Raw genomic sequence first — 16136 nt, forward strand, 5'->3', positions numbered from 1 at the left:
GTCACAATGTAGATTTATTAACGCACCCGTCATGATCTACATCTCCAATTAAACCAAATATTTTAGAGCGCACTTTGAGATGTATCCAGGGCAGGGCTGTATCTGTTGCATGTGCTACAAAATCATTCTGTGGGATGGATGATGAGTGAATCAACAGCAGAAAAACCTATTTATCAAGCAGAAATGTCCCAGCCTATGCTTCATAGACAGGTTATATTTCAGGTAGGCCTATATTTTCCATTAGAAAACCATCACGTTAGCGAACGCGTTGTGGCTTTCTCACTTTCCAACCCACTTTAGATTAACTTCCAACAAAATTACGTCTCACTGCAACGATGCGCCATCAGGTTGTCAGGTTAATCATACACATAAAATTTGGTGCATTTCTGAATATCTTAACTGAAGAGAGGGGCGATTAAAGCAGAATGATATTGCATGCATTTTCATTTTTTTAGGGGGGGGGGGGGTTGAGGGGTGCAAATGAGTGATTATGGGCTAGGTTCATGTGGGCCCTTGAGACCAACATACCATAAAAATGTCTTCATCCTCAGTGCCACGGTTCAGGTAGTTATTTAGGAAAAACTGCATTTTTTGAGGTTTGGGGGCCCAGCGCGGGGGGAGTGGCTCCCGGGGACCAAACGAATTTTTTCCGTAAAAGTCTAGTAGGGCTACATACCGCAGCTATGCCCACAATGGACCGACAGTGGTCCGCCAGCCTCTTGCTATCTGGGGTGGGGTGGTGACGTCATGCATGACTTTTTTCAGCGACTTTTTTCAGAGGCTACCTCTGGTGAGAGTGTGCTGGCAACATTATTATTGTAACGGTGTTACGTGGGTAAAAAGAAAACGTGGACGATGGCAACAATAGCCAGGTCGCGCCGACTGGTTGGAAAACAAGGGGGCTGTAGGAGTCATGTATGGAAGTACTTTGCATTCGAGGCGGATCTTGAGGGGTTAATCATAAATTCGGATCGACCAGTTTGCAAACGGTGCCATCGAATTGTTCAGGCGAAAGGAGGAAACACTTCCAATTTAGCGAAGCACCTCAAAGACAAGCACCCAGATTTATTCAGAGAATTCAAGGTGAATGAGTTTAATTTCGTCTGTGTTGTTCTTCTGAGGGACAATGCAGAGCTTCATCTAGTTTGCACAAACTGATTGATTCATTATGTCGACCTGTGGAACTGCATGCTAACGCTAATTCCGTGACTACACGGAGGGCTAATGTATCAATGACGTGGTCAGGCTAGAAATCGATCGAAAACGACTTGCAGCCATGCTTGCAGCAGGCTTTTCCCCGACCCCCATTGGGTAAAGTGTTTCTATCCCAATCCTGCACTTTCAAACCACGCAGGCGTGAGAGAGGGGTTTCGTCAACTGTGATCTTCAATTGCTGGAACTTTATAGCGTCGTTATTAGCCTACAACGATGGAGGAAAATACTGTTATGCAAGAGATTTTTCGGCCGTCTAACAGAAAATCTGCAGTCTGGGCGTATTTTGGCTTAACGAAAGATGCAAATGGACAACTGAATGGCTTGCCTATTTGCAATACGTGCAGAAGTAAAATCAAAGCGAAAGGAGGTAACACAACGAATTTAATGAACCATCTACGTGACAAACACAAGCAGCTTTATAATCAGCTGAAGGTACGTGAGTCTGTGAGGCACCAAGCCTCAACGATGGTGAAAAGCATTATATTTTGGCTCCAATGCCTCCCGCCATGTTTACAGAGAACTTGACTGCACATTCTGCTCATTCGCATTAAACGCATTTATGAAAATGTCTTCTAAAGAAAAGGCGCGTCTGAACGCATAACACATGTGAATTAAAGTCCTTGTAGAGGGAGTTGTGATATCGTCAGGTCAGCGTTTCGGACACAGGTAGGCTAGGGTAATGTAAACAATACGAATAGTGTTTCCATCAACCCTATTCGAATCATACATAGCCTGTATGCAATTTGAGAGTTGTCTAATCTGTTTTTGAGTAGCCTAGGCCTAGACTTCTATGTTTGTTAATTTCAAGTGTTTCCAGTCAGGGTTTCTTATAGAGGGAGAGCAGATAGGTAACAAACGTTCAGAAAAAGTCCTGTTGGCAAATTTGAGGAAAAGTCGGTAAAGGGGTTATTTCACACAATTTGAGGGTGCTGAATTCAAATATTTTGTTTACCAAGCTCAGAGTTTTAACCTGTTGAGGACCCATTCCCCAGAGAGTGAATTATTTTCCTGGCTCCTTCTAGAATTCTACGCGAACGTTCTATAGTTTCAGTGTTCTTAAAATGGTTTAACCCTTAAAGGTGTAGGTTTTTGAACATTCTAAGTTCCGCAACAATTGAAGGTTCCAAAATTCTATGTTGAATTCAATGAACCCAGATATTCTTTAGAATGTTAATTTCCCAACATTCCCGTCACACCGGTGTGACGGTACTCCTTTAAGGGTTAATGGCAGAAAAGTCCCTGAGGGTAATTGTTGAGTCATGTTATAGAACCTTTTTCAAAAACATATTTGTGATCGTACTCCCAGGGGCTCAGCTGCATCTGATCACATATTTGTGACCGTACTCCTCAACAGTTTAAGCATGCTAATTAGCATAATTCACATACTTTTTGGTTTTGCCATTAGACATCATAGGAATTGCAAAAAATAAGGCATTAATATACTCTTTATGTATCAGATAGTTGTAAGACAGGACATGCAGGAATTACCCCAATGACCCTCAAGTAGCAAATGAAAATAAACGAAAATATAAATTGAAATAATAGCTAAAATTCAGTATGACGTTTAGAAACAAAATAGATTCCTTGTTAATAAATTGATAGAATAGTAGGTGACTGCTAATTTTTCTGTAGAAAGTCCTTTGTCACTAACTATTATGAACAGTTGTCAGTCTTTACAGAGGATTTACAATGTATTTTTTTAGGCGACTGTGCTTGCCTAGTTAAAATATTTTACTGGTGCTCTTTCCTATCATTCAAATTCCAGCCATGCAGAAAAATGGAAGAGGATTGCTGAAGAGTGCTATGGAGATTGCATTATTTGCAAAACATTTAGACAAGATATCCTTTATAGTGCAACAAAAATAAACATTCTCCAGTGCATCATTACTGCATACGATGCTGAAAGGGAAGTGGACTTAGGACAAATCCTCAGCTATGAACTGATTAATGTCCCTGAACTGAATTTGCAGATAGTGATGGTTATTTGTGAAGTGGAAATAAGTCTATCCTCACTCAAGTGCTGTCTAGCAATGTGACTGCAGCACATTTAAGAAGTATGCAGGAAAGTTTGTAAGAAACTTTTGTATTGTTATTTGGTATTTGTTGTGTGGTAACAAATGATGTTAACTATCAAAGAAATAGACCTAATGTAGGAATGCACACAGATATTGCAACAGATACCGGTAATGGTGTAGGCCTATCTGATTAAGACCTGAGTGGTTGAAATGTACTTATTAAATTACTCTGGGAGCAAAGAAGACTACTTTTTTCCCCTTTGCAACTGTCAAAGAAATCCCATAAACACGGGAAGGCCTAGGGTAGCCTACATCAGATGGCCTAAAGATTAGGCTCTTCAGCATTAAGTAATTTGCATGCAGTAATTTGAACACTGACCTTGATCTAGCCTACTTTGGCTATTTAAAGGTAATTTATTGCCAAAACACCACACAATATACAGTAAATGAGCTATAACAGACAATAAAGGACTTAATCACACACAAACTACTATTTTACTGACTAAAAAAGTAATAATTATGTAGGAAGTTTAGAAGTTTAAAACCCAGAATTGACCAAAAGTGCACCAAATTCAACACAAATGACTCAATACACTTGGAGGAGGCCTGCGTCCTTTCTTTTCCAGATATTTTAGGATTTGGATATCGTTTCAGTATCGAGTGTCAAGATATTTATGGTAGGTATTGTATCGAAGTCATAATTTTGGTATCGTGACAACACTATGCCAGAGCCACTCTGTTTTCTAGATGTCGAGGAGTGGAGGCTCTACCACCAACAAGTGATGCTGCTCAATGGCATATTAGTAGAGCACATTATCAAGCTCTAGTATAGAGGCAAGCACACATACCAAATTATATTCGAAGTTCGTTTGTTTATTAATATTAAAATTCGAATATATTCGAATATGTATTAATAATATTTTAACCATTAAATGTCTTCAGTAAGACCGATATTGGTATCAAACTTAAGTTCTATATGTTCTGTCCACCAGAGGGCAGTGTATCAGTCAATGTCAATAGACTACGTGCGTTGAAAAGGCTGAGTATTTATCGTGTGTTAAAATTGTTATTATTGAGCATAGGGCTGGGCGATAAAACGATAGCGATATGTATCATAATGGACATGTATGTCGATATCAATAAAAAATAGGTTTGATAGAACATTCATAATTAAAAGCAACACACACCTCCTGCCTTACGTTGTCCATAAATAAATAGGCTAAATATATCTTGCATTGTAGTATGTCAAACTCTACCAGAGTAGGCGATAGAAGTAGGCCTACCTCAACACAGACTCTCCTTGCCCCGTGCACTCTCTCTCTCTCCCTCCCTTTCAACAGGCGCATCCCTCCTCAGCATGCACATGTAATCCAAACATTCACAATCGTGCAAGACAATTGGCTAAATTGCTATTAAATCCGGTTAGCATCATCAGCATGCTGCACAAATTTGTTCAAAACTGTTGGATTCAAATTGACTGCTAAGTTCTAATCATCTCAATCCCGATACAAATGGACAAGTATTTTCCAAGACTCAAACGGGCCTGTCCCAAGGAGAAAATGTATTCATTTGAAACTTAAACACACCTAGGAAACTGAACAGTCTAACCAGACTATGATGAACTAGCAAATTAAGCTAACGTTAGACCTACTTTGTTTACAATATTTCCAGGCTTCAACCAGTGCTGCTTTTCATTCAGACTTATCTGCACATTTATTTATTTGAGTGTTTTTCATGATTGTGTTGCCATTTCTTTTCCCTGTTTGCTTTGATTGATAACTGAGGTGATTAAAATCAGAGGAAGGTTAAGTTTAAAATAAAAGTGTCTATGTGTGAGCTCATTAAGCGTGAACCAGCCAGCATGCTAACCTCACCTACAGGAGCGCAGTTGACCAAAAATAATCTCCATAGGCTACAGGTTCGAATATTAAGAGATCCCTAAAATTCGTTCGAATATCTTTAATTTTTAAAATAATCGAATTATATTCGAATAACAAAGTTCGGAGTCAAAGCCCTATACCAAATCCAGTGTTACTAGAAGTAAAATGTTTTTTTACTCGTCGGTTGTTGCTGACGGTAGATGCAGTTCTGCATTAGGCTTATTCCCACTATCTAAGTGTAGTACTGTAGTACATATGTACTGTAGGATATATTCTGAGTTGAAGGTTATCTGTGCAATTTGTTATTGTGATGAAATGCATTAAACACCACATGAGTGACTCACTATGTTAGCAATAAAAATATGGTTGTGTTTTGATTAGAATTTCCAAGTTTATTACATGTTAACTGTAATCATGTTCCCATTAAATACGTTAATAAACTATAGTATGGCTTCTTTAATGCTCAAACATGTATTTAGAGAACACTTTTATTTGATTTTAGTAATTACTTTTGAAATCAACCCAAAAATCACTTTTATGGTAAAATGCTGATTATGCGGCTTAGAACTCAGAATTGAGCTTGGTAAACAAAATATTCAGAATCAACAACCTCAAATTAGGTAAGAAGGGTGGTTTACCAACTTTATCTCAAATTTGCCGTCAGAAGTTCTCTTCTGTGAAGCTGCTCTCCTTCTATTAGTGAAATTATCAAAATATGCGCATCGATTAGTTGAATGAAAACCCAGATGGACTATTGGCGTCTCGAAAATGTGTAGGTTAGGCCTAGTCTCTTTGCGAGCAAGACTATGAAATCTGTAAACTATTGAGACCTGAAATTGCTGCAAAACCTTTATTGGTCGCACAGGTTTGCAAACTGATAGGCTGTCTTTTTATTTGACTTCTTGTCAAGTAGCCTACCGAATATATTAGACTATTTAATACCTAAACTCATTTTTGTTTTGCATTTTCCATTGATGTGGACTGAAAATGAATGGAAAGGTAGACATTTAAAGTCAGGCAATGTCTGGGGAATTCTGTAATGATTAGTGCGGTGTAAACCAAAGGGTCTGACATCTAATGACGTTTTATTGTGTGTTATAATAGTCCAAGCAGAACAAATCAGCAACACCTCAAGAAGACTATGAACCCATCAGATTCCAGGAAGAGCTTACATCTGGGACTGCCCTATTCCGGACAAAGATCCTGTCTCTCATGGAGTCTTTGATGGTGAAAACGACATCAGAAATTGTCTCCATATTTGATGAAATTTACATGGGAGCAGAGGCTGAGTTAATACAGAGGAGGAAGGAAGTGGCAGCCCTCACACACAGACTGAAGGAGATGGAGCAATTGTGTACTCAGGATGTGTGCGACAACCTGCCGGTCCTCAAAGTGGAGCCAGAACAGCGTTTTTTGGAAACCGCCCTGTTCCATGGACAGCCAGTCCCAGAGAGCACAGAGGTGGGCATTACACAGGCTTTACTGCCATTATTAAGTGTAAATGTTACATATAATGTTATGACTAGAACTTTCTCTTAATAGAACTTCTCTCAAATTAAACAACTTCTTAGACTGTGGAGTTTGCACTGGAGTGTGTGGTGATGAAGGCAGAGGAACCAATGAACGCAGAAGCAATGGTGCAGCAACCTGGTAAGGACAGTAGACTACATATACTATATGTGAATAAGAGAATAACTTGCCAACATGTACGCATTTGTCGTACTCTGCACGCATTTTGACCCTTACACTTGTACGATTCGCTGCTCTCTAGGTACGCATTTTGTTGCATTAAAGCCTTAATTTTCTTGAATATCTTTTCTTTTCGAAACTATTGTTTCAGTTTATTAACCATAGCGCAGCACTTCGCAGTAAACCAGTGCAGAAAAAAAGCGCAGAAAACAAAATTGGCTAAAGAGCATAGAAAACTAAATGAAAATTTCATGCTTGTTGCTGAAACAAGACAGTAAAGATATTTTATTTTAGAAACTAATTTCAGTTTATCACATAGCATAGCCTACCAACCAGGGCAGAAAACAAAATCAGCTGAAGCGCACAGAAAACCAAATGAAAATGGCATGCTTCTTGTGGCCCACTGAAAGGCAAGATCACATTAATTAGCCTACATAGCTAACAAAAACAAGTCAAATCTGGCCTAGGCCACACTGAGCTTGGCGATGCGCAAATCTCTCGATCACAGTTTTATTGAAATCAGGGATATCATGGGTCAGTCGCTTTTCAATTCACAACATTGCCAGTGCACTTAGTCTGTCCTGTGTCATGGTATTTCTAAGAAACGTCTTGATTCGTTTAAGTGTGGAAAAGCAGCACTCAGACTCCGCAGTTGTCATAGGCGTAGTGATCAGAATAGAAAGTAGCTTTGAAGTTTCTGAAAACACACCCTGCAAGTTGTTGTCATTGGGGTTATATGCATACCTGTCAACACTCCCGTTTTTCCCGGGTTTCTCCCGTATTTCTAGGTCATCTCCCAGCACCCTCCCGTTTTGTTATTTCTCCCAGAAAACTCCTGTAATTTGCATGGCCATCAAACTTCATTTTAAAATCATTGATGCATTTAGGTTGCCAGATTGTGTATGAAATACACCCTACACATACACAATCACTTAGTTTCAATTTCAACCGTTTTGTCATAGGCTAAAACCTGGCAACCAAAAACCCAAATAAGGAAGCGGGTATCAACTGCGCAGCCTGAGTCTCGTCGTAAGCAAGCGGGCTAGATGAATGGCCTACTCCAGAACTAGCTGTTGTGAAATTGTTGGGAATTTAATTGATTAACACATCACATAAACTGTTATTGAGTGTTGTTGATACACTGAACTTGTTCCCTCGGAACCAAATCTGACAGCAAGCAGCTTTGGAGTTTTGGAAGTAGACTGCAGGCAGGCAGCAGGTGGATATATAACTGGCATCGCGAAGGTAATGGTAAGGTAAAAAGCAACGATCAAATGCAGTGTTGAAACACGTGTATGAAACGTATTAAATATGCAAACACAGATCCGGTATAAACACTGACCCCCTCCCCAAAAATAATCTCCCGTCTTTGGAAAGCTAAATGTTGACAGGTATGGTTATATGTGGTTTGTTGGGGTTGTACTCATACAATTTCTTCAAGGTTGGCAGGTCTGGAATAACTGTCATTTGTCAGGGTCATTTTAAGATTAAGATTGTGTGACCTACTCAAAGTAAACAGTAACACTAAAGCAAGAGGCTACACTGAGATTCTGGAGGAAAAGATCAGGCAGTGTGCCAAGAGACCTGCCCCAATAGGCATCATTAGACCATTAAACCATACAATGATCCAAAACATACAGCTAAACAAGGCAAGAAATGGTTAACAGAGAACAATGTCAATATTTTAGAGTCCAGACCTCAATCAGTCAAAAAAGTTAGCACAAGGCCAAAGTGATGGCAAATAATCGTTCCTGCCTCAAAACCCACATTGCTGCTAAAATGGTGCGGTCTAAAATCATTGTGGAGACATTGAGAGGCTTGGTAGGTATTATAAGAACCATTTCCAGAGCTTTGATGTAAATAAAGATGTTTCCATTGATTATTTAAAAAGGGTATGAATAATTTTGGACATGCCATTTTTCATAGAAATGTTAAAAAAGATAGAATCAAAACAAAAATCATTTTTATGTTTCTACCACATTGTCTTACCACCACATGTCAAAAGGTTGTGTCATTTTCAGTCAGAATAAACATATTGTTCAAGAGAAAATCAACATCAATTACATCAATATTTGCCAGGGGTATGAATAATTTTGTTAGATAGATATACTTTATTGATCTTAACTTTATATACAACTGTATATAAACATATTTGATATGTTGCATTAGATCATAAACGAAAACAAAGAGGAATGACTAATAATGACTGATTCTTCTCTGTCAACAGAAGACGACCCAAGAGCATTCAATATTTTTTTATTGAAGGGTTCAGGGGGGAAGAGGAGGAGAGAAACGTGAGGTCTGAATAATTCTTGGGGTTAGAAGGTGCTGAGATATATCGGCTGAGGGTTTAGGCCTTGATCTTACAGACTTTATATAGACAGAAGGCAGATGTTCTTAACTCCGTATAACCGGGCAGTAAACAGGTATACTACAGAGAGTAGACAAGCAGGCAGGTTATTTTTGATATGTTGCTTTATATACTGGGATTAGATCATGCAGCTGGCAGAGTGATTAGAGCCACAGCAACAAAGGCAGGAGATGACTAATAAATGAATCAATGATTCTTCTTCTATTATTGTGTTACATGCTCCAACTGTAAAGCACTTTGAGCTGCATTCTGTGTATGAAAGGTACTATACAAATAAAGCTTATTATTATTACTTATTATTATTGTGCAAACCAGGCTATTTGATCTTAGCTTTTCTGGTGCAGTTTTTCATGGATTACTGTTGTCAAACACAATGTGTATAAGTTACTAATATGGTTCTTAAGACTACAAACATCATGATAACAACTTCTGTGTATAACGGTCACAATCTTCCTCTAAATAGGAGACATATAGCAAGTAGAAATTATGAAACTTCATCTCTGATAGCCTGCCCGCAGGGTGGTATTTGGTATCCCGAAAGGAAAAAAACTTGATAGCTTAGGGAGTCTTTGTATTGTACACAAATCCTTTGCTTGTCTATGAAAAATGATGCTGATGTCCATCTTGAGGTGTTGGCTAGTCATTGCTTAATTTACGGAAGTTTATTTTCCCACTTTCTTGTACACTTTTATCTGTCTTCCTTCTACATGTGTTGTGGATCTGCAGAGTACCAGCTGGAGTTGAACAGTGTGCCGGACGCTCCACAGGAGCTCCTGGTCAGAGCTGATGAGGAGCTGCCGAGAGCTCCAGTCTGGCCAGCAGAGGGCGCCGAGAGCCATTTCCCTGCTGTAGGGCAGCCGCACCATCACACGGACCAGGAAACAACCTGCTCCACCGCCACAGCAGAACCTAGTTCCAGCAAGGCCATAGAGGAATCTACCGGTCCGAGGCAGGATGGGGAAGTCAGGGGTTCTCCACTGAAGTCAAATCAGGCCTTCCATACCATCGATCAACAGCAAAGCCAGCCCGCTGGTAGGACAATTTCCATCTCCTCTTCAGCACAGCACACAAGTTCCCCTCTGGTCCCTCAAACTGAAGATGATGTAAATGCTATGGGGTTCACTAGAAAACATAAAATAAGAGTGCGGCTTAGAGACTTTCCTTCATGGCAGGAGTTCAAAAAGCGTAAGTACCTCATAGGTTGCACATGGACTTGTTTTAAAAAGATCATCTGAGAGGAAGGATGCTTTGAATTGAATTCTGTGAATTTGCATTTGTGAAAATGGGCATCATATAGGGAGTGGAATGGAAACAAAACCCCACCAAATGGATCTGTTTTCCTTTTCTTCTAATCAGTTGGATTTGATTGATTTGGAAAGTTCTGTGACATAAAGAATGAGTAGGTTTTATCAGGGTATGGAAATAACTTTTAAAATGGAGCTTTGTGAATTTCAAACACATAGTTTTGCACAAATCCTGAAACCACTGTTTCAGGACGTTGAAATGACACTTGACGTTGAAGTGACACTAATTGTGCAGGAATCCTCTAGTATTTAGATGTGTATGACATAAATGTCCTACAATGCAATGACTGTTACTCTGTAACATAAAATTAGTGTTCAGTTGTGTAGAGATCTTATGTCAAGCCTTTTGATGTTAACCTATCCCCCCACTCCCTCTCCATGAAAACCACCAGAGTGCCTGGAGTTCAGCTCTGCAAGCTTCTCCCCAGATGCCCACTCCTCCTCTGCTCCACAGGAGCCCCTGGTCAGAGCTGATGAGGAACTGCCGAGAGCTCCAGTCTGGCCAACAGAGGGCGCTAAGAGCCAGTTCCCTCCTATGGGGGGGCAGCCGCGTCATCAAACGGACCAGGAAACAACCTGCTCCAGCATGGCCACAGAGGACCCTTCCGCCACAGCAGAACCTAGCTCTAGCATGGCCACAGAGGACTCTTTAGGTGCCAGGCAGGATAGGGTGGTCAGTGGCACTCCAAAGTCCAACGAAGCCACCCCTGCAGCTGGTAGACGTCGTGGTCGGTCTGCGGGTCTGAGCCCAGAGAGTCTGTCAGCACCAGGCATAACCCTTCATCTCAGGAGCCGTTCAGCTGTGGTGAACACCAGCGGCAGAAGTCATGACACTTTAGATGAGCTGGACAGCTCTCTATGTATGGATCCACCTGGAACAAACGGTCTACTGTCACCAAAAGCAGAGAACTCTTCAGTGGTCACAACTGGACAGGAGACTACAAGTCACTGTGTGTCTTCTGAATCTGAGACTGAAAATCCCTCTGACATGGAGGTGAAATCCACTGCAGTCAAGAGAAAGAAAGCAAATTCTAAAGCCAGGGTGAAATCAGGAGACACAAATCAACAAGGTAAAGAAGACACATCATTAAAAAGAAGCTCTGCAGAGAAGAGTGAGAAGATTCCAAGAAAAAAACGAAGGATGACTGATCCAGGTAAATGTTGTAATGAAAGCTTGGGCTAGTAATAGTAGTTCCTATATAGCTGAAAATGTGGTTGGCTTCAAGTGAAGATTTTCATACAACATTTTCTGTTTCAGAGTGCAAACATGATGTGAATGGTGCCTTTTATCCCTTTGAAAAAATTCTGCAGAGACGAACTACAGTTGATGTAAAAAAAAAAACATAACACAGATTATTAATGCATCATACAAATCTACAATATCTCTCCATCTTTATATGTCAGTGCTATTGACCACACCATGGTTTATTGTTTTGATTATTTTGTTTCCTCAGGGTCAAGAGGAAGTGAGGGTGAAATGGTGGCCGTGTTCTTCATGGTAGGTGTAGTTTGCATGTGCTGGATAATGCAAGTTTGTGAATGCGGTGTTCTAACTAATCATACTCTTTTAGAGAATGACATTTGTCCTACTGTGATGTAATGTAGTGCTTGATTTCTGACAGGATGCATTGTGTACTGTATAGTATTTTCATTACAATCTTAATTGCTTTGTTGCCTGGTGATTTAATATCACTATTATCCACACAGTATTCTCAGTCCTTATTTTAATCACCATTAAGGAAGGCAAACTAAGTGTTTTATGGTTTTCCTTCAGTGCATTGCTCCTGTTCTCATCTGAGGCAATCCTCAGATTTCTGTTAATCGAGTCTCCAGTCAGTTTGCCATGTTTAAATGGTTGGTTGGTTACTTACATAGAATAGGAATTATCTATTGTTAAACCCAGGAATGTGTGTATTATGTCTGTAGTGTCTGTCAGTTCTTTGCACATCTCTCAAACCGTTAAACAGACGAGTTTGATGTTGTTTGGATGTGAAATATGAAATACATTGTTAAAGAAACAACAGATCTGACCTCAACAATATAGTGCTTGCTTCTGCACGCAGTGTCCTTGTAGGCAGGAAAACATTGGTCCTGTCTCGACCTTTCTGACTTGTTTTGAATCGCCTTTGACTAGTCAGAGTGGCTGCCAGCAGGCATACTGTAGGCGATTCAAAACGAATCTGAAAAGTTGAGACAGGACCAATCAAAATGTCGGTGTCCACCACTCTAGTTCATCCAAAACAAACCAGAAAAGGGACTCAAAGTGCTAAATACCGTAATTTTCCTTTAAGTGATACACCATATACATTATTTTATATCTGACACTGCAGTCGGTTGTTGAGGTCAAGATCTTCTGGATGTTTCACTGCCATATTATTGTCTTACATTATCTTTCATATGAAAAACAGACTGACATACAGCGATTTTAGATTTATAGACAAAGGTAGGTGAAGGGAATGTGTCCTGGAAAATAAAACGTTTAAGTTTTAGAAGAATTGTGTGACTTGTTTTTCAGTGGTGCGAAATGGAGAAACTCCTGGGAGCCAGCCTAGAGAATGACGGCATGACACTGATTTCATTCAACTTGAAATTCTAGTCAAGTCATTTGGTTGCGAAGAAGTATTTCAGAAAGTCTGAGATGTATTGTGAGGTAAATTTGGATATAAAGACAGGCACATTAATTGTCTATACTGTAGTAGAAAATAGAAAAGTTACCCAAATCACTCTTTTACGTGAATGTGTGAAATAATAAGACTATCTTTGATAATCAATAATTAGGCTATATGCATTATGCATACATTATATGACTTTTGTAGATGTCTTAAGATATCAGACTTACCTAGCTTCCACCATTGACTACCTCTTGAGAATACCAGACAACTTGAATGCCAGGCATGGTGCAAGGGATGTTTACTGTTTCTACGTACTCTTTTTCACTAATTTCCATTTAATCCCAAAGACTTTTGTGATAAGGCAGTGTTGCCTAGATCACCTGAATACATAGTTAAATTAGCGTTCTACTAACAAGACTATGTATGGCTAGTGATATTGTTCATATAAAGTCAATAAAAAGGTACCATTTAATTGCTACATACATTGTCTTCATTGATCACATGCTTTGCAGTTATACAAGAAAAATGTAGGCAGATGTACAGATTTCATGTAGGCTACATTTTAAGTTGTAGATCTTTCTTACAAAATGATATAGCAATTATAGGTGGCAGAGGCCATTCCCGGGATGGACCTGCTGCGTCTTCATTCATTGTTTCGTCCATGGTTTCGTCTCTTATCGAAATCTGACCATGGAGTTGACTTTGGCGGAAAGCTGGAGGTGATTGCTGATAGGCTGTCCCAATCAGTGGCGCCTGCACAATCCAATCACGTTTGAGAGGGAAAAAACAAATTGAGGGTTTCCAAGATTTTTCTTTTTTCCTTTTTTTTTAAAAGAAGTAACGGGTACTCACGGTTATGGATAGAAATGTAGCGGAGTAAAGAGTACAATATTTGCTTCTCAAATGTACTTGAGTAAAGTCATGAGTACTCCCCAAAAATGGTACTCGAGTAAAGTACAGATCTCTCAAAATTGTACTCAAGTAAATGTACTACGTTACTGTCCAGCTCTGATAGGTGGTAATGCACTCCGTTTGCAAACTGCCAAAAAAAGCTCATCGAAGAAGCTCACCAAAGAAGAAGAGTTCACTGGACTGTTCTTCTTCAGTGAGTTTTTTTTTAGCAGTTTGCAAACGGAGTGCATTACCACCACCATCTGCTGGACTGAGGTGTAATGGCAAGTATATCCTTCAGCTTCGTAATGGCCGCTGGGTGAATAAGGCCAGAGAATGTCAAATAGGAAGAGAATTCGCCTTATTCACCCGGCGGCCATTACGAGGCTAAAGGGTACACTTGCCATTACACCTCAGTCCAACAGATGGTGGTGGTAATGCATTCCGTTTGCAAACTGCCAAAAAAAAAAAGCTCACCGAAAAAGAAGGAGGGTTCACTGGCCTATTCTTCTTCAGTGAGTTTTTTTAGCAGTTTGCAAATGGAGTGCATTACCACCACCATCTGCCGGACTGAGGTGTAATGGCAAGTGTACCCTTTAGCCTCGTAATGGCCGCCAGGTCAATAAGGCGAATTGGCACTGTCTGGTTACTTCCGGTTTCTGGACTGGTTGCAGTTCCTCCTCAGATTCCACTTGAGGGCGCTCGCAGGCGAGCGCAGAATGCATGGAGGTCTATGGAGCTTTACCCCTCAATATCCACTTTTCTCTGGATATAATGTTTTGAGTAGTAATTTGAATGTTGCATTCGCTAGGAGAGGCAAAGAAAATACACCCTGTTGATTGTTATATTTTTTGAAGTCACGTAAGTCTTCTAAAAAGCCTTTCAAATATGTCAGTGACGTCATTCATTAGCACAATGCTAGCATGATATGGGCAACAACGACCCAACCTGTAAGAAATGAAAAGGACATAAGTACTCGTTCATTCAACTTTAGATCTAAAATCTATATTGAACTTGCATAAACTACAATAAAATCTACGATTCGTCCACGACAAGCCGGTGAAAGAGATAAATTTAGCCGTCTAGTTCCATAGACCCCCATTCGACCTGCGCTCGCCTGCGATCACCCCCAGTGGAATTCTAATGGAACTGCAACCAATTTCGATACAATGGGGCTTAATAGGAAGTGCCAAGGCTATAAAGAAAAGTTCTTTATAGATCAGTGGTTATGGTAGGTTTCCACCAAGGCTTTAAACCAGTTCACGGAACGAAAATGAGAACCAGAAACTTTTTGTTATGTTCCGGAACAGAGTCGTTTATCTAAAATAATGGTAATACCGTTATTTTTTTCGTTCTTTGACAAGATTTCTGTGCAATATGACTTAGTGAGGTTCACTTCTTGTCGTTTACTCATCGGGATACATGTAATAGATTAGCTTGCCGCCAACAAGTAGCCTAATCAAGATCGTATCCCAATCTGTAGTTTCAATCTTGGTTTTTAATATGAATTCTATCTATTTAGATAAGCTACGAATTTCCAATGCATTGTTGTACAAATCTGCTGGGTCAAGCTAATAAAAATATAGCTAAATAATGTTGGACAGCTAGCATTGACAGTACCTTGCCAATAATCAACATGGCAGAAATTTTCCTTGTCTTAATTCATGTATAATACTGAAAAAAAATGTAGGCATGTCAGAATTACAGTTATGCTGCAAAATGTAGCCTATAGTGCTTTTTTAATGTTTGATGATGAGATAGAGAGTTAAAAAGGAAAATGAGTCTATGTAGATTAACAATATAATTGTAAAGTCCTAATGATCAGCCTACTTATTTGTATGTCCCGCAGCTGACATGGAGCGTTATTAACCGGTTCGGGAACTTTAAAATACTGTTTCTGTTCGGAACCAGAGAATGTCTAATAAGGGGAGAACTTCCACTCTCAGAAAACTTCCGAGTCCACGAGTGCAGAATGAATGGAGCTGTACCCCTCAAAATCCACTTTTCTCGGGATATAATTTTTTCCCTTTTTTTACTCAAAGTAATTCTCAAAGTAAATTGAATATTGAAATCGAAAGGAGAGGCAAAGAAAATACACTTGGTTGAGTATTATATTTTTTTAAAGTCACTTAATTGTTCTAAAAAAGCCTTTCAAACAT

At 39.6% G+C, this 16136-nt stretch overlaps 1 protein-coding gene across 3 annotated transcripts; it reads left to right on the plus strand.

The window, feature by feature from the left end:
- The first annotated feature begins 766 nt into the window (after positions 1-766).
- LOC125298809 (protein mel-28-like) lies at positions 767-13558 on the plus strand. 3 transcript variants are annotated; one of them, XM_048249680.1, is made up of 8 exons: positions 767-1083; positions 6215-6571; positions 6682-6760; positions 9897-10355; positions 10867-11628; positions 11733-11803; positions 11929-11972; positions 12990-13558. In XM_048249680.1, the coding sequence occupies exons 1-8, from the start codon at positions 856-858 to the stop codon at positions 13024-13026; spliced, it is 2037 nt and encodes a 678-aa protein (XP_048105637.1). In that variant the 5' UTR covers positions 767-855; the 3' UTR covers positions 13027-13558. The 3 variants fall into 3 exon arrangements, with proteins under 3 accessions (XP_048105637.1, XP_048105648.1, XP_048105643.1); XM_048249691.1 differs by having other exon boundaries at positions 9897-10202; XM_048249686.1 differs by lacking the exon at positions 767-1083 and adding an exon at positions 1123-1647.
- The last annotated feature ends 2578 nt before the right edge of the window (positions 13559-16136 follow it).

This window comes from Alosa alosa, chromosome 1 (assembly GCF_017589495.1).
Source record: "Alosa alosa isolate M-15738 ecotype Scorff River chromosome 1, AALO_Geno_1.1, whole genome shotgun sequence".
Taxonomy (NCBI): domain Eukaryota; kingdom Metazoa; phylum Chordata; class Actinopteri; order Clupeiformes; family Clupeidae; genus Alosa; species Alosa alosa.